We start from the raw sequence: 23,738 nt of genomic DNA on the forward strand, positions 1-23,738 counted from the left end.
CACTAACCCTTTACAAGGTCATTCACGTTTTTACGCGAGAAAGATTCAGTTTTCAAGTGCCTGATGTTACGAAAATGACCGTCGACAAATTTACAGGGCAAGGCAGAGGTGAACAAAGAGTGTCTTCGCCGAGTCGCGTCTTGTGACGCGTCAAAGACAGGTCACTATGAGTGGTGGTGAAATAATATGAGCTTCATCGAACATGTTTACACCGTCGTCGAATTTCAGGCGGCTGGGGCAGGAAGATAGGACTGCTCGCCCAGAATCACATTCGCGGCCCAGCGACTCAATCAGGCTCCCGTTCTCATCACCCCGACAGCCTTCCCATGGAAGCTCCCGCACTTCTGGTGATAAAGACGTAATCGTCTTAAGTGATTCCGAGGAGGAAGTATCTAACAGAACGAATGGTCGGAAAGCGCCCATAGATCTGACCTTGGACGACGAAGATTCCATCAATCCATGGCGCCTGCTGAACCGACGTTCACAAAGGCCTGCATCGTTGGCTGTGCCATCTACGCCTGGGTTCAGGCAACCACAAGCCCCGCTAGATAGAGGAAGTGCGCAGACTTCACTTCACTCAGCCACCTCTTCATCACACGCTGCGACATCCCGGTCCATACCACAATCACCACTTTCTCACGATATGTCTGCGGCACAGTCTATCGCTTCACCACCGGCATGGCGGTACAAACTAGTGTCCCGGGATTCAGATAACTCTGCGAACCGCCAGCAGGCCCAGGTCCCCTCGAGGAGTAGTGCGGGCTTTGAAACAAGTATCGGCGCCGGACGAGTTCCATGGTATGGACATTCTGCTTTCTTGACATCAGCAGCGTCGTCTAAACGCGTATACCTTCCCGCTACTACTCACCAACAGACTGGCGAACGACAGCGTGCTGAGATAGGTCTCGATCGCAGCCCACCTGAGCAGAGCATGGGCAAGCAAAACATACAGACGAACGGCAATCAAGTCACCCACGATAAGGCCGGCCAGACGCTCCGGGAAGAAATTACCCGAAGGCTTGTGAACCGGATCGAAATACCAAGTCAGACTGTCGCTAGCGATTTAGCCCGTCAGCATGTGCAGGCTGTAGCGTCCCGAAGCCCAGACAACGTATTCACCAAGACCCGTTCGACTTCAGCAATCGTCACGGTTGGTCAGACCGCCTCCAGCACTGCCAGACGTGCTGCGCATACCCCAGCCGGCCAACTGAATGCGGTTGATTGCACGAATTGTAGCGAACAGAAATTGACGTGTGATAAACTTTCGCCCTGTGCACACTGCAGGAAGGCTGGCATCCTCTGTTCCTATTCAGACACTCGTCCTCCGCTCGAGCGGCGGCTGTCGAAGATCGTGAAACTAGCTCTGCCACGGTCTGCCACCGTCGCGCACAGATCCACAGATGCTTCCAACCCCTTCGTCGTTCGTCAGTCACTGCTGGACGACCAGAGCGATGCTTCTCGAAGGAGCAATGCAAGATTACGAGTGGAAGACCTCGGAATGTCTGTGCTGGCTCAGTCTCTGCCGGAATTTGGCTCTTTACCTCACCTAGTTGACGGCCACGTCGACGAAGAGGAAAGTATAGAATCCGATCTATCGAGCACCTCAGAGCAAGCAACGCCTGTTGAACCCGAACTTAAGACAGTCACAATCATTATGGAACAGCTACGTCAAGATCTTTTCGCATGGCGCGAGAAAACAGTACAAGCCGATCTTCGGCAGGCGGCCATCGACATGAAACAGGACCCCGGACCCAAGCTTGACTCGACTTTAGAGGATCCCTTCAAAGCCCTGACGGACCAAAGACGATCAAATTCGGGTCTACTTCCACCGTTAGGTGGTGCCCCAACTGAGGGAGCTTCATTCGTCAAGCCACAGAGTAGGAAAGCGTTAGTCCTCCGCGCTACTGAAACTTCATTTTGGACGGGAGCCACATTGTTACCAAAGTACAAAGCGATCGGTAGGGTTTCTTCGAGTTTTCTGGCACCCAATTATCGCACTGCCAAGTACCGGCCTTACGATGCAGAAGACGAAGTCCAAGACCCTGAAGCGACTGAAAAGTATGCAGAGCTTGAGCAAAGATTCAACAACAACCATGACAGCTTGTTGGCTCAACGAGATTGTCAGGAGCTCGTATGGTTGTGGCAACCTTGGGCGCAAGAACTTTATTCCTCCCTTGGAATACATGCTGGCGATGTACTGTACTTCTTCACTCATGCTTTGTGGGATCCACGCGAGATCAGATGTGAATGGTCTGCGGAAGCATCAAGGGCATGGTCGGAAGAACAATCCAGGGGATGTTGTACTTGCGAACTGGCCGACAATCAGAGTAAATGGACCTTCTGGCAGATTCATAAGGAAACATTCAACAGCCTGCCAAAGCCAGACGATCACAAGCTCGCGCTTGCTGGTTTGGCAGCCTACGCTTTTCACGAGATGACAGGGGTTAGTCTATGGCATGTGACTATGGGTGGCATCCTGAAACCACTGTATGAGGATCCCACATCTGTCGACACCAAGGGATTGGGTTTCTGTGTTATCTGTTTCCGCCATCAGTGTCCAGACCATGGATCGTATGAAGAGCCTACTGATGAGGGAGACGGAGGCAGAGATCCGGAAGATTTCAAAGCATTTGTGAACGACGAGGAAGGTGATCACAATCTCCGAAAGTTCATGTGTCTTCCCACCCGCGAACGCAAGCAAGGCGACACCCACGTATGCGGACTGTTCTGCGTTGACACGACTCAATCATTGCAACAGATACTAGGGCGACAAGAGGACGGCTCCATCAGTGGGGATTTTCGTACGACTGCAGGAAGCAGGCATGTTCTGGCGGATGATGAGCTCTGCAGCGACTTATGTTTTTGGGACGCTATCAATCGGCGAGATTCGAAGGTCTCCGACATGCAATTTCAACCCTTTGCTTCACCATCAGAGAAGATCCTGGTCGACAAAGTCTTACAATTCTACCTCAACAATAAGCGTGGACCTTGTCTCATTTCACGAATCGTCAAGGACGTCAGTTGTATGAAGATTTTCGAGCATCTGGTGTGGCACATATGCCATGTTCCTCATCCCGTCATGGATGCGGAGCCAATGTCTGACAGTAGTACTGCTCAGCGACAGTCCAACCATGTTCAGAAGAAAAAGAAACCCAAAGTCATACCGAATATTGATGTCTCGAGGAGCGCCGAATTGGATCAGCGACCTCCATTTATACCATGCTCACACACCGGGCCCTGCTACAACAATCCGGCTTGCAGTTGTTTCAAAAGTAGGGTGCACTGTGAGCGGTTTTGTGGATGCGATGAAGCGTGCAAGCGACGCTTTCGGGGCTGCACCTGTACCACCCGCGGCAACAAGATCTGCTTCAAAGACAGCCGGTGCGAATGTTGGAAGCATAATCGTGAATGCGACCCTTACTTGTGTGGGCGATGCGGCGTTCATGAAGTGTTGGACTCTTCCAACAAATACAGAGATGACATTCGGAAGGGGCTGTGCAGAAACAATCGCATCCAGCTTGGTCTCCCTGCACCTACCACCAAAGCACCGAGTCAAGTGCAAGGCTACGGTCTGTACAGCAGAGCCGACATTGCCAGTGGTGATTTCATTGGGGAGTATACCGGAGAAGTCATCAGCATTTCTGAAGGCGACAGACGTGGCGCCATGTATCACGTCCTGAACCAGGAGTATCTCTTCGTGATCAATCGGGGCCAAGAGATTGATGCATCGAATAACGGCAATAAGATGAGGTTTATGAACAACTCCCAGCGCGACGAACACATCAATGTCGAGCCCAAGAAATTGTGGTGCAGTGGAGTGGTCCGTGTCGGTCTTTTCGCGAAGCGATTTATCAAGGCTGGCGAAGAACTCTTATATAACTACAACTATCCAGAGTCAGTGGTTAAGAATTTCTGGGAACCTGGCGAGAAGCCAGCCAGTGTCAGAAGACTCATTCCCACGGGAACAGAACGCGCAGCCAGGTCGACCGGAGCAAACAAGTTGGCCGACGAAAAAGGCGATCATAGCAGAGAAGAGAGCAGTCAGTCCCCATTGTTGACTCGTCACCCCAAAAGGAAGAGGGCAGTCGAGGAGAGTCCCGAGATTCCTCGTAACTCGAGGAGTGCTGCCGCGAACCGCCCCGAAACAGAGAGCTCGGCTGATGAGCTGTCCAAAGCACCGGAAATCGACGATACTGAGGATTCGGATTACGAGACTAATGGTATCGTGACCGATGAGGGCGGTGAAGTAGAGGAAGGAGAAGACGAGGAGTCGGATCTAGATCCTTTCGAGGAACCAGCACCGAATATAAGAGGCGCCGGAAGCCGTCGCCCATTGCCAGGTGCAGGAAACTCGAAAGGCAAGGTCAACAAATCCAATGCCAGGAGCAGGTCGCAGGACGATAAACCCAGCCGTCTGAAGCACGGGGGAAAGTCTAACAGGGTGGCCAACAAGAATCTCGACGGCGCAGGCTCAACATCGAGGCGGAAACGAAAAATCGGTCCTCATGATAAGAGATTTGGAGGTAGAGCTCAACAACTGGCGTGGCAGACCAGGAGGCAGAACGAGACTATGGGGAATGCAGGGTCGTCTCCCAGGAATCGATGAGGGTGTTGATGACTTTTTATCAATTCAGCGCTTGCTGATTTCTCCGATCGGAAGGTGCCTTGCGACGTGCATTCGGTGGAGTCTGGCAAGTCGAGGAACAGCCACGAACATCGTCATAGCACCAGTAAGGCGCCCGTTAGCAGCATGTTCCCCCCTGATCGTCATTGATTGATGAACCAAGCTCAGCTGTGCCAGAGTGGATTGCATTTGCATTGCATCTGTTTATTGCCGATCACTATTGGGCTGGTGCGTGGTCTAGCCTTGGTGAGATAGTCAAAGTGGTACGTCTCCCGGGAGCTCCATGCAGGGTAGTAGAGACTCCATACAGGGCTCTAGCACCATAGTAGGAGGTCAATAAATTATTGACTTTGATGGGCCTCTTGGGTGTCTCAAAGCCTGAATGATGCCGTTTTCTGTTCTGCCAGAGGTAGAGAAACCGTGATGGAATGACGTGGGCGGCTTGTTGCTTCGACGACCAGATCTCAAGCCACTCTTAGGCCAGCGCCACTACAAGCTGCATCGTGAGCTGTTATTAAGCCGTCACCATTTCTCCTCTTGGACAAAGATCACACACACTTCAACTACCCTGATTCTATTAGCTGCAGCTTTCTTGCCCCAAGCTTTTGAACGACTTGACATATCACAACACTGTACCATACTTTTCCAGGTACAAACACATCTCTGGGTGAGTTGGTCTTGGCTTTCTTTTCCGCTCTGATGATTGCGTCCGACCTCGTGATGTGGAGTGGATGGTGACGTCGTGTGCTGTGGTGTATGGGCGCCAGCAACAGATTGAGCGACGACTGCTGGATAGTCTCTCGTTCAGTCGGTTGGATGCCTGGTGAGAAGCGACAATTGGGGTACGGAGTGCATGTGCATTATTGTTGTACAGTAATCCATATCTCCATGAGCTGTTACTACTGGGTGCTTGGTGTTGGGTGCCTGGCGCAACGGGATGTGAAAGTCTAAGGGCTTTAGGTGCATGTTGTGCCCTATTGTGCCTGTGCCATGTGCCCTGTGCCCACGTCCACCAGCTCCCGCACCCATCCGCCAACGTCATCAATCTACTTCCGGATTCCTCACCATTCCTCTCCCCTACCTTGGCTTTTTAGCCTAGCTGACTTCACTGCATCCTCATCCTCTTAACCTCCCTCACTTTTTTACTTGCATCACTTCATCGTCGCATACTCACCATACTCTCGCGAAAGCTATTCATTGGCACACTGCTAATACTATCGCGCGCAATTTAGTCTCTTAATTGACCTACACTGCGCCTGCCTGCTCCATTGACCTGAGCACGAGCAACCTCTTACCTCAACTCAACACTACAAATCACACTCAAGATGCATCGCACATACTCTATGCGCCAGTCGCGCGCTCCTACAGCTTCTCAAATCGAGAATCCTCCCCCGCCACCATCCTCTACCAAGGGTGGTCGACTCTTCGGTCGATCCAACTTCGGTACGTCGATTTCTTGCATGTCGCAGTACTCATGCTGACATCCACGCCAGGACATGCGTTCAGAAAAGGTACCGCCGGTGCCTTCGGCCCAGACCTTGCAAAGAAACTGTCACAACTCGTCAAGATGGAGAAGAACGTCATGCGCAGCATGGAGCTTGTAGGACGTGAACGCATGGAAGTCGCCGTAAGTCTCCTGTGTGTTGACTAAGACTGCGCAGTCAATCTGACTATTTCCTGCAGCAACAACTCTCTTTGTGGGGTGAAGGATGCGACGAAGATGTTAGCGACGTTACTGACAAGCTTGGTGTCCTCATCTACGAGATTGGTGAATTGGAAGATCAATTCGTCGACCGATATGACCAATACCGTGTAACCATCAAGTCCATCCGTAACATCGAAGCCTCAGTCCAGCCATCGCGAGACCGCAAGCAGAAGATCACCGACCAAATTGCCCAGCTCAAATACAAGGAGCCCAACAGCCCTCGAATTGTCGTCCTGGAACAAGAACTTGTCCGCGCCGAAGCCGAGTCCCTGGTCGCCGAAGCTCAATTGTCCAATATCACCCGTGAGAAGCTCAAGGCTGCTTTCACCTACCAATTCGATGCTCTCCGCGAACACTGTGAAAAGACCGCCATCATTGCAGGCTACGGAAAGCACCTGCTAGAGTTGGTGGACGACTCTCCTGTCACCCCTGGTGAGAGCCGCCCTGCCTACGATGGCTACGAAGCTTCCAAGGCCATTATTCAAGACTGCGAGGATGCATTGACCAACTGGGTTTCGGGCCACGCTCAGGTCAGCTCTAAGCTGTCCACTCGTGCTCGCACTCTGAGCCAGCGGAGGAAGAACAACGCCAGCAAGCGTGAGGGTGTTGACTTGGCCGGTCAAGATCAGCCCATGAAGGGCGACCGCGACAGCTGGGTGCCAGCTGGAGAGCACGGAGAATACCAACAAGATGAGGAAGAAGAGGAAGAGGAAGAAGAGGGTGAGGGAGAGCACGAGGAAACTAATGGTGAGTCGGGCGGAGGATTGTCGCTAATGCAGCGTATGGGTCTCCAGAGTAAAGAGTAACAAATGACTTATAGGTCAACATCAAGTTCCAGCTTAATTTCACTGAGCCTGCAGCGGGAGCAACCGAGATCGAATTGAACGAATGCGAATCGAACGGAAACGTTGACACCCCCCAAGTGGCGACAAATGAGAAATACCCCCCGGTGAATGTTTGGTTGGCGCACGACAGGAGTTTCCTTCCTATACCACGCCTAATACCTTTTTGCGACATTGATTGAGTTTAGTACCAACGGTTAGTGAGAGGATGGAGCACGGCCCAGGGCGAGAAAGCAAGAAAAAACGAGGAAGCGGGAAGTGTCAAGCTCCAAAAGAGCTGAAAGGAGATTTTCTGTCGTCATATTTTCCATGAATGCCAGATTCGAGTTCAAATCAAAGCGCCACAACGGTCCACAAAGACGTAATGTGATGGTTTGGTTAAACAAGAACCCGGAACGGGATCTCTGGAAAACGGGGCAAGGCGGAAATGCAGGAACATGGATCAGCTTTTTGTTGTTGTTGTAGAGTAGTCTCTAGCATAATGAATGGGAAGTAATCAGTGATATTGGTATTGTCTCTCCCATGCCTAACCTTGACCTAATGGCGAAGCAGCCGTTGAAAATTGTTCCGAGGTGCGAAGTCTGAACATGCGTGGTGTCATGAGGTACAGGTGCAGCATTCAATAGAAGCCATGACCTATTGATGTGGGTTGGAAGATATGTGTACACGTTCTGTGTGGAAGACTGGTAAGTAGGTAGTGTACCCCAGCATGGTACCTGATACTCACGTGTCAATGCTGGGGCTTGGATGCCTTAGATTTAAGGTGCTTAGGCGAGGTCCTGAAGCGAAAACGCATCGCCGAATCGTTTAGTCGGGGCCGCCGCCCCCAGTGGCTGGAAGCTGCACAGTGCCAAAGTCTGGAGTATTACTTATGGCATCCTACCTAATTATAGATTTTGGTGCTTACTACAGTATGGTGACTTATACTTGGACTTTTTACTCATTGGTTCTTAGGCCTGGCCAACGACTACACGCATGGGGAGTTTGCACGATTGTTGACTTTGCCCTGAACAGCAGAGATGAAGGACTTGCTCAACCTGGCCTGAGAAATGCCAACGACTCGTCTCTGAGGAATACCTCGAATATCAGCACGCAGTTGTCTGGCTATATTTTGCTCCGCTGTCCAAACAGGCACAAGTAACATGCTTATCGGTGAATTACCATGTCAGCTATGGCGAATAGACAGGTAGGTACCAGGTAATCAACAGCCGGAGGACGTCTCTCAAGCCGGTCACATGCCACACTGATATACTCGATACGCGTCTATTGTTCGTCGGCGTTGCCGCAGTGGTGGTTGCTGTCGTTATGGCTTGCGTATGCTGCGGATCTGCAAAGGCTTAACACCTGGCAGGTGGTGTGCGAGTCTTTCCAGCCTCTTTGGACTTGTCACAAGTCACGCTATGGCCAAAATCACCCCGACGAGTTACACAGCACGAGTACACGAATATCAACGGTCCAGTGCCCGGCTAAGCCACTACCGCTACTCGCACTGTACCTGATGTACAAACGGGCTTGCTCCGGCGGCCGCCCCGTTCAACTGCTGTGCCACTTTGAAATCCAAAACGAGTATCGCTGGGCTGTGCTGATTGACCTCATACAAGTACCCTTACGTGCCCAGCCTGGACAGCATTCGGGATCTTTTCTAAGTCTTCAACTCCTTGTCCGACGACGATATCTCTCGTATCAAACAAGCAAAGGTCCAAAGATTGATCTTTCATTCTACATACTGAACTCTCGTTCAAGACCCTGGACACAGCTGAACCCCTTACCGGTAACCGATCTTAGTCAAAGTCAATTCGACCACGCCCCAAGTGCTTACCGGCCCCGTAAGAAGTTGACCTAAGGTTATATTCTTTGATTGCTATCATACAAGCAAAGGGGATAACCATATTACTTATTCCTACTTCTCTCTCACTCATCTTTACAACCTTCATTTTTTCTACGACACGGTCAACACGAGTTCACACAGAACAAAAGTCACCCATCTCGAAAGTGTCCATTGAGCCTACAAACTTCCGCTTTTCAGCGTTTCCCCGCACGCCTGAAACCGCGCCGTCCACTTCAAGCCTCCAAATTTAATTGTTTAGACAGCGCAGTTTCAGCTGCGACTACGACTGCAACGCAGCTGAGGTCGATCGGGTCGCTCACAAGCAGTTTTCCTCTCCTCCTCTCCTCTTCTCTTCCCACCGACAAACAGAGCACAATGGTCAACCCAGGCCGAGTATGCTGCATCACAGCACCGTTCCTCCTGTCGATAGCGGTGCTAGTATGTCTAGTCCTTGTCTTCATCGCGGGCACTTACGACCGGAACGACACCGTTGACGATCTGTACTTCCTTAAGGTAAACCCCCTACTCATGGCTTCAAGCCTTTTTTAAGATTCTGGCAATGCTGACAATGTGTGGTACAGATCGACCTGACGAACCTCACACTAAGTTCCTCCGCGAACATCGTCGACACGATCGATGGGTCCAATAGCACGGCTCTGGGCGGTGCGCTGGAGACGGCGAAACAATCGCTAGGCATGAAAGATTACTACACGATATACATGCGCAGCTACTGCAGTTGGAACGGCAACGATACCTACGCCAATTGTACCGACCCAAAGGCGTACTTCTGGTTCAATCCAGTCACTGTCTGGGGCCTAAACAGCACGGGCGAGAGCGTCGACGAATTACTGCCCAAAACCTTCCGCGACGGCCTATCCGCGTACCACGCCGCCAGCAAGGCCATCTTCTATCTGTATGTCGTTGCGCTAGCGGCCTCAGCGGTGACATTGGTCGTCGGCATCTCTGCGATATTCTCACGGTGGGGCTCGTTCTTCACCACGTTCTGCGCCGCGGCAATGGCCTTGATGACGATTGGAGCGAGCGTCACTGTCACCGCAGTGTACATCATACTCAAAGGGGCGCTGAACGGCGCCTTGAAAAAGGACTATGGGATCGTCTCCACGATAGGCACGAAAGTCCTGAGCGTAACGTGGATTGGCACTGCATTCGCGGTTGGCGCAGGCTTCTTTTGGCTGCTGAGCGTGTGCTGTTGCTCGGGTCGCAGCCCGTACCATAAGAACAGGGATGAAGCGAGGCGCACGAGAGCCGAAAAGACGCCGTATACGTATGAGAGGGTGGGAAGTCCGTATTTGGGACCGAGCGATCACCAGAGCGTGCCGCTACACTCGATGGGCGCGACGCCTGGATTCCAACAGCCGCTGCAGCAGCACCATCATCAACATCAACAGACGGCGTATGAGCCGTTTAGGTCGCAGGGTGTGTAAATGTGCATTCATTGGCTTTTCAGCGTGGCGTGGTATTGCGAAATGACGCTCGGCTTTGGGAAAGGTTCTGGATCGGGGAATTGAAGATGAACAAAAGCTGTGGCAAGGGGTATATACATGGTTCATTTTAGCTCAAGATACCAAATTGGATCGTGCAATGCAAATTCATGGAAGCGTTCATGCATACATGAATGATGAACAATCTCATGTATCTGCTCGGAGGCACAAGAGACTTCGATCAGTCGGTGACTGGCCTCCATCCACCTCTAGGTTTGTAATTGACCAGCCCCTCATCCGTTGCCACGTCCGCCGCGAGTCGACCCGTCAAAATGCTTGTCTCGACGTCGCGGCCTCGCACGTAAAAAGATGGAAAGCCGCCTAACCCGTCTCCGGCCGGGGAGTCTTTCTCGAGCGGACGTTCCCAGACTCGACGACCGAACTCAATCCGGTTGGTTGGGCGGAAGCCGGATGCTTCACGGTCGATGGATAGGAACCACCGGCGCTGATGGACGCTATTGATGGTGTTGGTTGCGCCGGGGTAGGCGTTTCTCTCGCGGATTTGTTGGTCTTCTTCGTCCCTGGACTTATTGGTCTTATCCTCTTTGGGAGCGGGTGAATTATTGTCGGTCGGCTCTGGTGCCAGGGCTGAGGCGGAACTGGCGGGTTGGTGTGTAAGGGCTGGAGGATTCCGGCTGGATGATGGCGGAGATGCTGTGCGAAGCAGGGATGAAACACTTCGGCCTAGCCGCGGAATGCGTTTGTCTTCTACAGGACTGACGCTGGAGCGGTCGTGGGTTGACGTTCGACTTGGATTGGAGCCCTGGCTCGAACTTAGTTTCGAGTCCGCTGTGTCTTTCCGGAGGAGAGTTGTTGGTGGCGGGACCTTCCGGCGACGTTTGAACGATGGTGGTTTCGGTTGCGCGAGGGCATTGTTCTCGTGTGTCAGGCGGATACTGAGGGTGTAATCCTTAGGTAGACGCGTGCCGTTGAGACGAATCTTGATCTTGCGACCTTGAAAGGCACGATGCAATTTGGCTGGTTCTGACTCGGGGTAGTTGGGCGAATCAGAATCAGAATCGGTGGTTGCTGCGTCTGCGTTTGGGTCGGCATCGAATGAGTGCGGAAGAACAAAATATTCACCCGTGTCCCAGAGGAGCATGGTGCCAGTCTCGTAAGAAGCTGTTTCGATCAAGTGATTCCATAGATTGTGGACTCTTGTCTCTATGGCGTTGCGGTTGAGTCTCCTGCTATTGGGATCTCCCGGTAAGCCAAACGGGATGGAGAAACTGATTGAGCTGGTGGCATTGCATTGCAGACGGAGGTCATAGTGAGTACCGGCAACTGGATGATCGTGTTGATGAACGACAAAATGGTGGCCACGGTCGTGGAGGTTTCTTTGGTAAAGATTCAGCCATTCGTCATGCGACAGCCTTGGTTGCCCTTGCACAGAAGCTCTGGTCGCTGCCAGGAGCTTCGACGAGAAGAAAGAGACATGATCGTCGATTTCGATCTCACCTGCTTCCACAGCCGCAGTGTCGGACTTTGTAGGGAGAGATTGGATGGCAGATCGGCTGCGGCGTCGAGGATTGGTGGGTGGTGGAGAGACTGTTCTGTGGAGAGATGCCGGAGGCGTAACTGCCCAAGACTGATTTTCTGGCTTTACAAAAGGATTTTCGACGATGACTTGATCCCTTTGTCTCTTCATCAATCCTAGGACTGCATCGAATAGAAGGAGATGGTGGTGGTGATTGAGAATGACAACCGAATCGAGGCGACACGAGGCGAGATCTTTGGGGGTAAAGCCGAGCATGAGATCATTTGTCCACTCTAGCATGATGACAAAGCCCGATGGTCATTGGTCATTGGTCAACTTCCTGCGCTCCATCTCTTTTCTCAAAGCCGCTCTTCAATTCCGCGCTCGCAAACACAAAGCCTCTGCTCGCTTACCCAAGGATTGGGTAACCACTGGGTAACCCATATTCCAATTGCACGGTTATTGACCAAGACCTGTATAATGCACAAGCAGTCCTTCTTCTCGTCTCGTCTACCATGATCTAGCCATCCTTCAGGTCTAAGTATTTATTCCTACCTTCTCTTCCATGTTTTCCAATTTGCTTCAGCAAAAAACCACACTCACCGCAATAATAACAGCACTCCTAAGCGCAATCACAGCCATTTACATGCTTAGCAATACCACCAACACCAACAACACTACAGAACAGTCGTCTATGAGAGCATCCAACGTCCTGAAAACAGCAATGTCAAATCTGTCTCACGCAAAGATTGTCCCCCGACCTTCCAAAACACGAGGTACCGCCAACCACGGCTGGCTGGACACAAAGCATACCTTCTCCTTCGCCGGTTGGTACGATCCAAGATATACTCAGTTCGGATCTCTACGCGTACTCAACGAAGATCGAGTCGAGCCAGGAGAGGGGTTTCCCACCCACTTCCACCAGAATGCAGAGATCTTCAGTTACATCCTCTCTGGAGAGTTGACACACCGTGACTCGATGCAAAAGAAGGGCGCAGAGAGCAATGACAAGGACAAGTTCTTCCGAATGCACCGCGGTGATGTCCAATTTACCACCGGTGGAAGAGGCATCTCTCACAGCGAGTTCAATGAAGATAGTGAAGGCAAGAAAGAGTGGACGCATTTCCTACAAATATGGGCACTTCCCTGGAAGAGAAACCTTCCACCGATCTATCATACCACGACCTTCACTGAAGAGGAGAAGCGCAAGGGCTTTGTTACCATCATTACACCATTGAAAGCTGGTCCAAACGCCACACTGGAGGAGGAGAAGGCTGCGGTGCCCGCTCGAGAAGGAACGATTCCTGTACACGCCGACTTGGTGTTCAGCGCAGGCATTATCCCTGTGGGCGAGACATTCAGCTACAACGTTGGTGGCGGAGATGCTGTGTCATCGAAGTCGGATCGAAAAGTCTACATCCATGTGCCAGAAATGAAGGGGGGCAAGGCCAAAATCAGACTAGACGGGCGAGAAGATGCAACCTTGAAGGAAGGTGACGGCGCATATGTGACTCACGTCAACGCCAATGATGTGCTTAGGTTTGAAAGTGTCGGGGAGGCAGAAGCCGAAGTGGTGATCATTGACTCGGAATGATCGTGATTGTGTATACTGGGTTTGGGATAGATAGCATAGGCGTGGATAGTACCTAGCGTCAATATGTATTGTATGCTTGGATCAACAGATGTCTAGGTAGTTGGAATACGTACCCATTGTGTGCGTCTGTTCAACGATGGGTACTTCGTCCAGAATTCTCCAAGTCATATTTCTCCGAGCCATGCACTGTGCCATGCAGCAGCCCCTCCAAAGCAAGCCAATCGAATGTGAGTCATTCGCATTGACCGCTTCCTGGGGAAGATGTTGACGATTTACCAATGGCAAGTCAGAATGCCACCCAGGTATATTGCCTACCCGAACCGAGCTTTCGATAAGCAGCGGCAGCTTCTTTAGACCTTCCACAACCGTTCAAATCTCGTCTTCACCTTATGTCATAGGTGACAACGATATGATATGTGACTTTTACTGGCATTAGGAAGATGCGAGGAAAGAACATTCTTTTGTCTGCTAGGATTTGGAGTATATCAGGGGGCAGTCGCTACCTTTTCAATCCGATATCAGACAATGAAATAGCCACCCCATATGATCCATACTGTGTCTCTCGTCATACTCTCCCACCATCCGGGCCACTTTTTAATCTAGTACTACGTCGGCCACCAACACCCCACTTACTAAAGTTGAATCTTCTCCCTGTCACAAACTATCATTCTATACACGAAATGTGACCAGATTCAGGACATCCTTCAACGCAGACAGTCATGACGGAGCATGGTACAACGACCTCGGTTGCCATTTCCATAGCATGCCTCGTTGTTGTGGCACTTCTTTCCATTCCGTCCGCCACCCAGTTCATCGCCAGATTCCGAGCGAAGAAAAGTCAATATCAAGACCTTACTGGACTGTACGAGGATGAAGATGGAGCTGCCACAGCCGAGTCTCAAGCATCTTATTCCGACATAATACCACGATGGATTTTGATACTAACGTCTATTGTCGCAAGTCTGGATGCACTGGCTACCGCTGTCTTGACAAGTATTCGATCACATCAGTCATTGACGTTGGAACAATGGCTTCAACTGGCAACGTGGGTAAGTATGCTCTCATGATAGTGTGGCGGGATATTCACTGACAGCTGCCAGCTGCTACTTCTGTCGCAAACCGTCACCATTTTTGTCACACCTTCGTCCTTGAAACGGTATAACCTAGGAATCTATTCCGCCACCTCTGCACTTTTTCTGGTCGTTGCAGTCGGCTTCGAGAACCTCTCCTTGTGGCAGTCGGAAGTTGATCCTCTTCCAAGGAAAGTGCACCTTGCTTTGTCGATTATCCAGATCGTCTGCGGCATAACGCTGCTCTTTGCAAGCCTTTCCATTCCTCGGCGGCCAGATGTTTTCTGGAACGAAAAGGTCGTTGACCGTCAGAACACGGTTTCGGTCCTAGGAAAATTCACGTTTTCATGGCCATCGCAAATTCTCTCCTTTGCCGTCAAGAACAGAGGTCTTGGCTACGACGATCTAGCAGAGATCGATCACGAGGTGCGTTCTAGAGAGTTGCGAAAACAATTCGAAGGCGTAGGAAGGACAACCAAGTTGTGGAAAACCGTCTTCTGGTCGCACAAGTGGGCTTTTATCCAGCAATGGACCTTCCAGGCAATATGCTCCGTCACCAATTTCATACCACAAATCGCCCTCTTCTACATCCTGCGCACTCTTGAAGCTCGAGATCAAGGAGCAGACGTTGGCTTTACGGCGTGGTTGCTGGTGATCGCCCTGGGTGTAGCCGTGACATTCTCATCCTGGCTTGAATCTTGGATGTTCTTCATATGCTTCATGAGGCTTGGTATTCCCGTGTATGAACAACTCTCGGCTGTCGTATTCGGGAAAGCTCTCAGACGCAAAGATGTCAAAGCTGCAGGCAAGAAGGAGCAAGCAGACGCCAACGGTGAAGCTCTGAATGGGGAGGTTGTTGTGAACAAAGATGCCGGCAAAAAGGGCGAAGATCGTGTGCCCGAGGAAGACGAAGACGAAGACTTCCAGAAATCTCGACAAAGCACAATCAACCTGGTCGGTGTCGATTCGAAAAGAATTGCCGACTTCGCCCAATGGAACTATATCTTTCTCGGTTCCGCCATCAAACTCATCGTCGCCTTCACATTCTTATCGAAACTGATCGGTCCTATTCCGCTGCTTGCTGGCTTGGCCGCCCCGGCTATCATCACACCACTAAATATATACACTTCAAAACGGTATGCCAATGCACAAGACAACCTCATGAAGCACCGAGATCACAAGATGGCAGTGGTCACAGAAGCTCTTCAAGGCATCCGACAGATCAAGTTCAGTGCCCTTGAGCGAGACTGGTACGAGAAGATACTAGAGACCAGAAGGAAAGAGCTGAAAACACAATGGCAAGTCTTTTGTTACGACACGACGCTTATCAGCATCTGGATCTTTGGTCCTGTCATGCTCGCGGCGATCTCCCTTACAACATACGCTGTGATCAACAAGGAGCTGACAGCCTCTGTCGCTTTTACGACGATCTCCGTTTTTGAGGCGATTGAGATGACGTTGGCTGTGATCCCCGAAATGGTTACAGATTTACTCGACGCAATAGTGTCTGCGAAGCGTGTTCAAGAGTATCTTGATGCTCCTGAACGCACAGACTACAGTCGGTCCGGCAATACAATCGCGTTCAAGAATGCTGTCGTAGGGTGGCCTTCAGACGATGCCGAGCAGGAGGAAGACAAGTTCAAGCTGCGCGATCTCAACCTTGACTTCCCCAAAAACGAGTTGAGCGTGATATCAGGGCGAACTGGATCCGGCAAGAGTCTACTGCTTGCCTCGATCATTGGCGAAGCTGACATTCTTGATGGCACTATCGCGGTACCTAAGCCACCTGAGGCTGCTGCAAGATATGATGGGAAAGCAAATCGAGGCAATTGGCTGATCGACTCTTCGATCGCATTTGTAGCTCAGATCCCGTGGATTGAGAACGCGACGATCCGTGAAAATATTCTTTTCGGCCTTCCGCTCGACAATGATCGATACCAGAAGGTTCTGACGGCATGCGCTCTAACCAAGGATTTGGAGATGCTCCAGGATGGTGAGCTTACTGACATTGGTGCAAATGGGATCAATCTCAGTGGCGGCCAGAAGTGGCGAGTATCCTTTGCCCGAGCTTTGTACTCAAGAGCTGGCATCTTGGTCTTGGACGACATTTTCTCGGCCGTTGACGCGCATGTAGGGAGACACCTGTTTGAGCAGGCATTGACTGGTGAGCTTGGTCAAGGACGCACGAGAATCCTGGTAACCCATCATGTCGCCCTCTGTCTACCCAAGACGAACTATGCAGTTCTGCTGGCGAATGGCACGGTCGAGCAGGCAGGGCGGACCGAAGATTTACGCAAGAGTGGGAGATTGAACTCGATCCTGGACGTTGACGAGGACGAACAGCAGAAGGAAGAAGAACAAGCCGACAAAGATCAAGAGCTTGCTATCGACGACGGCGGCGGTCTGAACAGAATGCTCACCAACCGCTCGCGGCGGAAATCAGCCCTGAGCGATGCACCTCCTGACCTTAATCGCCATCGCTCCCATGCCGGTGCGGACGATACAGAGCAATCAAACGCGCCTAAGAAATTCAACGAAGAAGAAAAGCGCGAGACCGGCGCGATCAAATACAAGATTTACGACACTTATATCCGTGCCTGCGGCGGCTATAGCTTCTGGCTCTTCGTTCTGACAATCTTCGCCTTCTGGATTGTGGTCTACCTTGCTAGATCGTACTGGATCAGTATATGGACGCGCTCCTATCGCACCGAGTCCGTCTTCCACACTCGGCTGATGCAGCAATCCGTTGGTGTGTACCAGCACATCCAATCTCAATTAGCGGCCACTAAAATCGACTCGGATCTTCGCTACTACCTAGGTGTCTATCTGGGGATATCGCTTGTGGCATGGCTTGTTGGCACGGTGCGCTACTTCTTCGTATTCCTCGCCTCAATCCGTGCTTCGAAGATTCTGTTTGAGAAGCTAGCCTTCGCCGTTCTGCGCGCCCCGCTTCGATGGCTCGATACTGTGCCCCTGGGACGGATCCTCAACCGGTTCACCGCAGACTTCAACATGGTCGACTCGCGCATCAGTATGGATTTGGGGTTCTTACTACACAATATAGTGCAAGTCTTGTCTGTGGTCATTGCCGGGCTTTTCGTATCACCGTTCACAATCATCTTCGCAGTCGGACTGCTCTCTATCTCTGGCTGGTATGCCCTTCAGTATCTCGCGGGCGCACGCGAGGTCAAAAGACTCGAAAGTAACGCAAAGTCCCCCATTTTCGAGCAATTCGGCTCGGTTCTCATGGGAATTGGGACAATTCGGGCTTTCGACAAGGCCGACGGTTATCTCGACAAGATGTACGCCAAGATTGACAAGCATTGCCGCGCCTACTGGCATCTTACGCTGTTCAATCGATGGATGGGATGGCGGCTAAATATGGTCGGGTCAGTGTTTTCTGCAGTCATGGCGGCCTTGATCGTGAGTATCAGGTCGATTGACTCGTCACTGGCTGGTTTCGCATTGAGTTTCGCTCTGGGTCTGTCTGAAGGCGTCATCTGGATCCTGAGGCAGTACTCAAATCTGGAGCTGGATATGAATGCCACGGAGCGGATTGTCGAGTACAGCAACATAGCAATTGAGAACCAAGGCGGTCATGATGCGCCAGCGGCGTGGCCGACGGAGGGCAACTTGGAGGTCCATGATCTGGTCGTGGCTTATGCGCAAGATCTGCCGCCCGTACTGAAGGGTCTGACATTCAGCGTGTCAAGAAACCAGCGCGTTGGAGTTGTTGGGCGAACAGGCGCCGGCAAGTCGAGCCTTACGCTGGCTCTGTTCAGATTCCTGGAGGCACAGTCTGGACAGATCGTCATTGACGGAATCGACATCTCCAAAATCAAATTGTTCGATTTACGCTCACGGCTGGCAATCATACCGCAGGATCCGGTGCTCTTCTCGGGAACAGTCCGGAGCAACCTCGACGCGTTTGACCAGCATTCGGACGAGGAGCTTCGTGAGGCTCTTGCCAGAGTGCACCTCATTTCGTCGGCGAGTGTAGCAGCGAGTGGAAGCGCGACACCTGTTCCGAACGGACATGCTGTGACGACCGATACGAATACAAACATATTCCGCTCGCTGTCATCGAAAATCTCCGAAGGTGGTCTGAACCTGTCCCAAGGACAGCGGCAGTTGTTGTGCCTCGCCCGTGCGATCGTGTCACGGCCGAAGATCATGGTGCTCGACGAGGCTACGAGCGCGGTGGATATGGAGACCGATGCCCTGATTCAGAGGTCGATCCGTGAAGAGTTCACGGATAGTACGTTGATTGTGATTGCACATCGGTTGAGCACGATCGCAGATTTCGACAGGATTCTTGTATTGGGTGAGGGTAAGGTGCTCGAGTATGATGATCCTCGGAGTTTAATGTCCAAGGAGGATGGAGTGTTCAGAGAGATGGTTGAGACATCGGGTGAACGAGCAGAACTGGAGAAAATAATTGGCACTACTCAGAGATAGTGCTGGTAATATAGACTGTTTGAGGTGCTCGAAGTGGTCGCCAGAAGATGCTTCGTGCTTGCATGATGATTTGTAAATATTATGCATTGCCCCCAAGGGCGAGGAGATGAAAAGACGGTCATAGTCAATATCATAATTCGGTCTTACTTATAGCATCATCGTTTCTTTTGACCCTCTTGGATGGCTGCTGCTCGAAATAGCCCTCCAGCTCCATGTATTCGGCCGCAAACGCAGTGGTGAGAAGAGCCCAGTCTTCCACAACAGCTATATCTAGGTGTTCGCCATCGTCTCTCATGGTGTGCCAGACCGAGGGGAACCGAGAGGGAATAAGGTGAAGAACATGGACTCCTCTGGCCATGAATGGGAGATGGTCATCCTGCATAATGTAGCTGTTGAACACGTCCGTCTCCTTTTTGTTCTTGTCCGGAAGCCATACTCGATCCGGATTGCTTTTGAACAGTCCTTGCTTGCGAAGTCGTTCTTCGGCTTCGGCCATTTTGACGTACGACCAGTGAGAGGTGTGTTGCCATGATGGGATGGACAGGTCTTCTGGTGAGCCTAGTAAATCGAGCAGGACAAACAGGTCGATTGAGTCCAAGTAGTTCTTGTAGATACTTGTCGCTGGGTGCATCGTGTGTTCCCATTCCTCGGCCAGTGACCTGGCACCGTATATGCTATCGGTGGACGACCAGCTGTGGAAAGCCTCCTCGCCGTCTAGAAAGAGCACTTGTATTCCCTTTAGTTCCTGGAAATCGGGATCCAGGTCTCCTTGCGCAGACATGAAGTTCCATTTGTTTGTCAAGGCAGCGTCGATCGACCTGACTGCGTGCATGAGCATGGCGCATGGTGCTGCGGAATCTGTTGCACCAATGAATCCTTCGGGTTGATATTTCGAGTCATAGTGTGCCACCAATGTCAAGTGGCCGACATTGCCTGGCTGCGATCCGGGAGGATCTCGAGTCGCGATCAGATTGATAAAAGGGACCTCCTGTTCTCCATGCGTAGGAGTCTTAAATGTCGAGTTCTGGAAGGAGACTGTCCAATCGGGGAGAGACTGGTTGAAGAAGTCGACGAAGTGTTGTAAGACTTGCTTGGAGCCTGGTGTGCCTGGGACCCTAGGTATCAATATCGGTGCTAGCAGGTTGCCGGTTTGTAGTATGTCGAAGTCGGCGGTGTCTGGCCGTGGGAGACGATTCACGAGTGTGTCATCGGAGAGAGGAGCGTATGCCAGGACGTCAAGTAAAAGGAATGACAAGGCGGTCAGCAGCCATTTTGACAGCTGCTGCCACATGTTGCGCGAGGTCAAGGGATCCGGAAGTCAATCATCTCTAGTACGCCGTCAGAAAGGACGAACATACGGCGGACACTGAAGTGGTGAAAGGATGGTCGTCGATGTACTGGAGTACTTCTCGGCGCAGTTTCCTCGAATTCCGCATCGCGCTCGGACAAGCAGCGACCGCGTCGGACAAATATTTTTTTGGAAAGGTGCCATTGACTGCATATGCCAACACCCAGCTCGACCTGGGTCGTCCACCTGAGCTATGCGAGGCTTGCCGCCAGTCCTCTTAGCAGAAGTGCGTTATGCTTTTCAGGTCTGTAGCAGACAACATGCGACCACACGAAGAACCGAATTTAGCACATGCCCGCCACTATTCAAGAAGTCACAAAAGAGCAAGAAGAACAACCTGCCTATTCAGGTGATACACAGTCAGAAGTTGCAAGCGCAGAAGCAAAGAGACGATGCCTCAACACCAGTCCCACAGCAGCCGGACGCTGGAACCGAGCTTGTACCGAGTCAAAAGCAGGAGACCTCGCTCGACACCGAGCGCAAGGTGGAAGTACCATTGAAGGTCATTCCCAAGGCTGAACTTACTCCAAACTTGACGCTCTCGCCAAAGGAACGGTTGCATATCGAGCAACTGACACGGCGAATGCCGCCTCGGCCGGAGCCAAAAGGTATTCATGTCCTGACACGAAGCCGCAAGAACGCGAGTTGACAATCTGTTAGTATACAAGAGGAGGATACGGATATACAGCTTAGGGAATGCCCGGATCTACATGATGACCTTCTTACGCTTCACTGCCATCGCGGTGCTCGGTTTCGTCACCGTCATCGTCGCACCAGCTCACTGGGTCAACGGCAGCTCCTTCTGGGTCGTCGCCGGCTGTATGTACCTCCTTGTTATGTCTGCGAGGGAAGATTACTGACAGCGCCCTAAAGTATGGTTGGCAGGTTTCGTTCCATTCGTCTTCATCAACTGGACTCTGAGGCCAATGGTGACAGAGGTCTTCCTACGACTTCCCCAGTCAGCGCAACATTCTCCTAAGGCGGCTATGGAATATGCAAAGAGCTTGCCCCTCGATGCCACACTCGAGATGAGGTTCACGCGGGCTACGTGTCTGACTGACGTAGTGTCCCCAAGACTTGCTCACACTAGACCTTCACAAAGCTCCTTGAGGCCCGTCACCTTCGAATGGATAGGGCCATTGGTCGAACACGGTCATTTCCTGCGACCTAATCCGAGTCAATTCTATGTACGGCCAGAATCAGCAACCGGCAGAGCAGCCATGGATGTCACTCCTGGCATATGGAGCAAGGTCTATGAGCGACTGACAGGAATCGAAAGTGGTACGCTGGCTAAATGGCGGCGGTGACGTGGCGGCCACCTGTAACGTTGAGACGGTTTTCATCCAGGAGCACGAACCGACAACCACTGTGAGTATGACGTTGGGACCGAGGCGGACATCGCTTCTATGTGAGGTCTAGTATCTGCCCGAGACAAAACAGGGGGTCAGGCAGTAAGTGGAGAAAGATCGTTTGATGCGGCGGAGGTCGTCAAGTTGACTGGGACATCTCTTGCCGTTGCCCATGAGCGCCGCCCGGCGGCCAAAGGGACACAGACTCCTAAATTTTTGACCTAGGTTGACCATTCTTGCCGGCATAATTCGACTGACGATATTCTCACCTGTCTTTCACTTCGGTTTCATATTGCGGGTTTCCATATTCATCACCTCTGGCATCCGGTGGCATTCCTATAAGAACCTTCGTTTTCCTCTTCTCACCTTTACATCCTTCACCTTTTTACCTGATTCCACCATACCATACCTCTTCATCAGTGACAACCACTTTTCCACCATCTCTCATTCACAATCCTTCATCCTTGATCTATCCACACTCAATCAGCATGGCGGAAGACACTTCATCCAACAAGTCGGTGGCTATGACTCCTCGTGAGACTGAGATACTGGTCACTTGCCTCCGTAACGTCAAAGGAGGTGATCTCCAGGTTAGCGAACCCACTTCTTACGTCCACGATTGCTTCCACTATCATGAGGATATCATTTCGTGTCGTCGTCTTTGTCGCTGTTACTGACATCTCTTAAGATCGAGTTCAACGCCGTGGCTGAAGAGCTTGGCTTGAAGGATTCCGGCTCAGCTAGAACACAGTGGAACAAAGTCAAGACCAAGCTGTTCGGTAAGAAGCTAGCCACTGCTGCTGCCACTAACGCCGATGGTGAGACCGCTACCGCGAAGCCCAAGACACCACGAAAGGCTGCCACTCCAAAAGCAGGAAAGAAGACTGCCAAGCCCGAGGTCACCGTCAAGGACGAGGAGGAAGACGATGATGCTGATGGCAGTTCTTCTGCTACTACTGTCAAGAATGAGGATGGTGACGCTGAGAAAGGTCAGGTGTCGACTCCTAAGACTGCCGACACGCCAGCATCAACCACTTCCGCCGGCAAGAAGCGAGGTCGCAAGACCAAAGCTGAAAAGGAAGCCGAAGCTGCCGCCAACGGTGATGATGGTGGTGACGAAGAGGAAGAACAGCCACCCAAGAAACAACGCAAGACTCCGGTGAAGAAGAAGACTACCCCAGAAGGCGAGGACGGTGCTGAGCCACCCACCCCGACCAAGCCCAAGAAAGCTGCTCCTCGCAAGTCTGCTGCCAACAAGATCGCCGCTGCCGATGGTGAGGAAACTGATCAAGCTGCTGCTGCCGTCTCTATGGCCATTGTTGAAGAAGAAAAAGCAAAGAAGGAGAAGCTTGCCGCCGCCGCCCAGCTGGCGAATAATGTTCTAACGGGCAAGAAGGTGGTTAGTCCTATCATTCCTGACAACAACGGGTACGTATCCTTCTACTTCTAAATCCCCAATCCATCTAATCGCGTCACCAGATCCGCTGCTGCTCAGGTCACCGAGGAACATCGTGAAGAGCCTGCCGTCTTTACCGCTGCAGTTGCGAACGGCGACAGCCAGGGCCAGATCGAGCAGGACAACAAACAAGTCATCGCTACCGTCGTGACTGACATCGTCGCTCCGGCTACGGCGTGACTCAACATTGTGATCAGAATTGCGTGGACTTATCCCGGCACTGATGGCACAATGACAACCACCATTGTCAACATTGAGCTGAATATTCATCGACCCGCGGAATGATATTGGGTGCGATGAACAAATGGGCTGGTTTTCAGGGGAGGAAAAGACAGGAATACATGCGAAATTGGCTGCATGATACAGATACGGTGTGTCAATGTGCTGAGAACGAGCTAAATAGTGCTTGATACATGGGAACGACCTCGCTGGGTACGGTCTCAGAGTTCCAGGATATCAAAACGAACAGCATACACATAAGTGGC

General features: G+C 51.6%; 9 protein-coding genes across 9 annotated transcripts; 7 read left to right on the plus strand and 2 right to left on the minus strand.

Annotated features, from left to right (window-relative positions):
* Positions 1 to 202: 202 nt before the first annotated feature.
* Positions 203 to 4,606, plus strand: EDD37DRAFT_612156 (uncharacterized protein; the record flags this gene model as incomplete). The annotated part of the gene is made up of 1 exon (XM_062815333.1): positions 203 to 4,606. One exon carries the CDS (start codon positions 203 to 205, stop codon positions 4,604 to 4,606), a length of 4,404 nt encoding a protein of 1,467 aa, XP_062667542.1.
* Positions 4,607 to 5,949: 1,343 nt separating this feature from the next.
* On the plus strand, positions 5,950 to 7,172 carry EDD37DRAFT_659327 (Eisosome component PIL1-domain-containing protein; the record flags this gene model as incomplete). Its single annotated transcript, XM_062819034.1, has 4 exons — positions 5,950 to 6,067; positions 6,118 to 6,251; positions 6,308 to 7,076; positions 7,150 to 7,172. 4 exons carry the CDS (start codon positions 5,950 to 5,952, stop codon positions 7,170 to 7,172), a joined length of 1,044 nt encoding a protein of 347 aa, XP_062667543.1.
* Positions 7,173 to 9,194: 2,022 nt separating this feature from the next.
* On the plus strand, positions 9,195 to 10,563 carry EDD37DRAFT_128463 (SUR7/PalI family-domain-containing protein). Its single transcript, XM_062809387.1, has 2 exons — positions 9,195 to 9,512; positions 9,581 to 10,563. Exons 1-2 carry the CDS (start codon positions 9,375 to 9,377, stop codon positions 10,442 to 10,444), a joined length of 1,002 nt encoding a protein of 333 aa, XP_062667544.1. The 5' UTR covers positions 9,195 to 9,374; the 3' UTR covers positions 10,445 to 10,563.
* A 119-nt stretch (positions 10,564 to 10,682) lies between these two features.
* On the minus strand, positions 10,683 to 12,149 carry EDD37DRAFT_568289 (DNA polymerase ligase-domain-containing protein; the record flags this gene model as incomplete). Its single annotated transcript, XM_062814184.1, has 1 exon — positions 10,683 to 12,149. The coding sequence occupies one exon, from the start codon at positions 12,147 to 12,149 to the stop codon at positions 10,683 to 10,685; it is 1,467 nt and encodes a 488-aa protein (XP_062667545.1).
* A 79-nt stretch (positions 12,150 to 12,228) lies between these two features.
* On the plus strand, positions 12,229 to 13,698 carry EDD37DRAFT_638723 (RmlC-like cupin domain-containing protein). The gene has a single exon (XM_062817117.1). The coding sequence runs from the start codon at positions 12,625 to 12,627 to the stop codon at positions 13,570 to 13,572; it is 948 nt and encodes a 315-aa protein (XP_062667546.1). The 5' UTR covers positions 12,229 to 12,624; the 3' UTR covers positions 13,573 to 13,698.
* A 234-nt stretch (positions 13,699 to 13,932) lies between these two features.
* Positions 13,933 to 19,165, plus strand: EDD37DRAFT_128466 (ABC bile acid transporter). Its single transcript, XM_062809388.1, has 2 exons — positions 13,933 to 14,621; positions 14,673 to 19,165. The coding sequence occupies exons 1-2, from the start codon at positions 14,292 to 14,294 to the stop codon at positions 19,098 to 19,100; spliced, it is 4,758 nt and encodes a 1,585-aa protein (XP_062667547.1). The 5' UTR covers positions 13,933 to 14,291; the 3' UTR covers positions 19,101 to 19,165.
* On the minus strand, positions 19,025 to 20,533 carry EDD37DRAFT_128546 (glutaminyl-peptide cyclotransferase). The gene has a single exon (XM_062809391.1). It carries the CDS (start codon positions 20,389 to 20,391, stop codon positions 19,231 to 19,233), a length of 1,161 nt encoding a protein of 386 aa, XP_062667548.1. The 5' UTR covers positions 20,392 to 20,533; the 3' UTR covers positions 19,025 to 19,230.
* Position 20,534: 1 nt separating this feature from the next.
* On the plus strand, positions 20,535 to 22,020 carry EDD37DRAFT_128468 (uncharacterized protein). Its single transcript, XM_062809389.1, has 3 exons — positions 20,535 to 21,056; positions 21,109 to 21,267; positions 21,322 to 22,020. The coding sequence occupies exons 1-3, from the start codon at positions 20,642 to 20,644 to the stop codon at positions 21,753 to 21,755; spliced, it is 1,008 nt and encodes a 335-aa protein (XP_062667549.1). The 5' UTR covers positions 20,535 to 20,641; the 3' UTR covers positions 21,756 to 22,020.
* EDD37DRAFT_128469 (uncharacterized protein) lies at positions 22,021 to 23,655 on the plus strand. Its single transcript, XM_062809390.1, has 3 exons — positions 22,021 to 22,387; positions 22,486 to 23,225; positions 23,277 to 23,655. The coding sequence occupies exons 1-3, from the start codon at positions 22,286 to 22,288 to the stop codon at positions 23,431 to 23,433; spliced, it is 999 nt and encodes a 332-aa protein (XP_062667550.1). The 5' UTR covers positions 22,021 to 22,285; the 3' UTR covers positions 23,434 to 23,655.
* The last annotated feature ends 83 nt before the right edge of the window (positions 23,656 to 23,738 follow it).

The sequence above is a fragment of the Exophiala viscosa genome (genome assembly GCF_022695815.1).
Source record: "Exophiala viscosa unplaced genomic scaffold EDD37scaffold_10, whole genome shotgun sequence".
In the NCBI taxonomy this organism is placed as follows: domain Eukaryota; kingdom Fungi; phylum Ascomycota; class Eurotiomycetes; order Chaetothyriales; family Herpotrichiellaceae; genus Exophiala; species Exophiala viscosa.

What these genes read in the sequence shown, in the direction of transcription:
- EDD37DRAFT_128468 (XM_062809389.1), top strand. Translation starts at nt 20,642, where the DNA reads ATGCGAGGCTTGCCGCCAGTCCTCTTAGCAGAAGTGCGTTATGCTTTT. An exon ending in GCCTCGGCCGGAGCCAAAAG is followed by an intron (nt 21,057 to 21,108) that starts GTATTCATGTCC and finishes ACAATCTGTTAG; the next exon opens with TATACAAGAGGAGGATACGG. An exon ending in CTTCTGGGTCGTCGCCGGCT is followed by an intron (nt 21,268 to 21,321) that starts GTATGTACCTCC and finishes AGCGCCCTAAAG; the next exon opens with TATGGTTGGCAGGTTTCGTT.
- EDD37DRAFT_128463 (XM_062809387.1), top strand. Translation starts at nt 9,375, where the DNA reads ATGGTCAACCCAGGCCGAGTATGCTGCATCACAGCACCGTTCCTCCTG. An exon ending in ACGATCTGTACTTCCTTAAG is followed by an intron (nt 9,513 to 9,580) that starts GTAAACCCCCTA and finishes TGTGTGGTACAG; the next exon opens with ATCGACCTGACGAACCTCAC.
- EDD37DRAFT_128469 (XM_062809390.1), top strand. Translation starts at nt 22,286, where the DNA reads ATGGCGGAAGACACTTCATCCAACAAGTCGGTGGCTATGACTCCTCGT. An exon ending in TCAAAGGAGGTGATCTCCAG is followed by an intron (nt 22,388 to 22,485) that starts GTTAGCGAACCC and finishes ACATCTCTTAAG; the next exon opens with ATCGAGTTCAACGCCGTGGC. An exon ending in ATCATTCCTGACAACAACGG is followed by an intron (nt 23,226 to 23,276) that starts GTACGTATCCTT and finishes TCGCGTCACCAG; the next exon opens with ATCCGCTGCTGCTCAGGTCA.
- EDD37DRAFT_638723 (XM_062817117.1), top strand. Translation starts at nt 12,625, where the DNA reads ATGCTTAGCAATACCACCAACACCAACAACACTACAGAACAGTCGTCT.
- EDD37DRAFT_128466 (XM_062809388.1), top strand. Translation starts at nt 14,292, where the DNA reads ATGACGGAGCATGGTACAACGACCTCGGTTGCCATTTCCATAGCATGC. An exon ending in GGCTTCAACTGGCAACGTGG is followed by an intron (nt 14,622 to 14,672) that starts GTAAGTATGCTC and finishes GACAGCTGCCAG; the next exon opens with CTGCTACTTCTGTCGCAAAC.
- EDD37DRAFT_128546 (XM_062809391.1), bottom strand. Translation starts at nt 20,391, where the DNA reads ATGTGGCAGCAGCTGTCAAAATGGCTGCTGACCGCCTTGTCATTCCTT.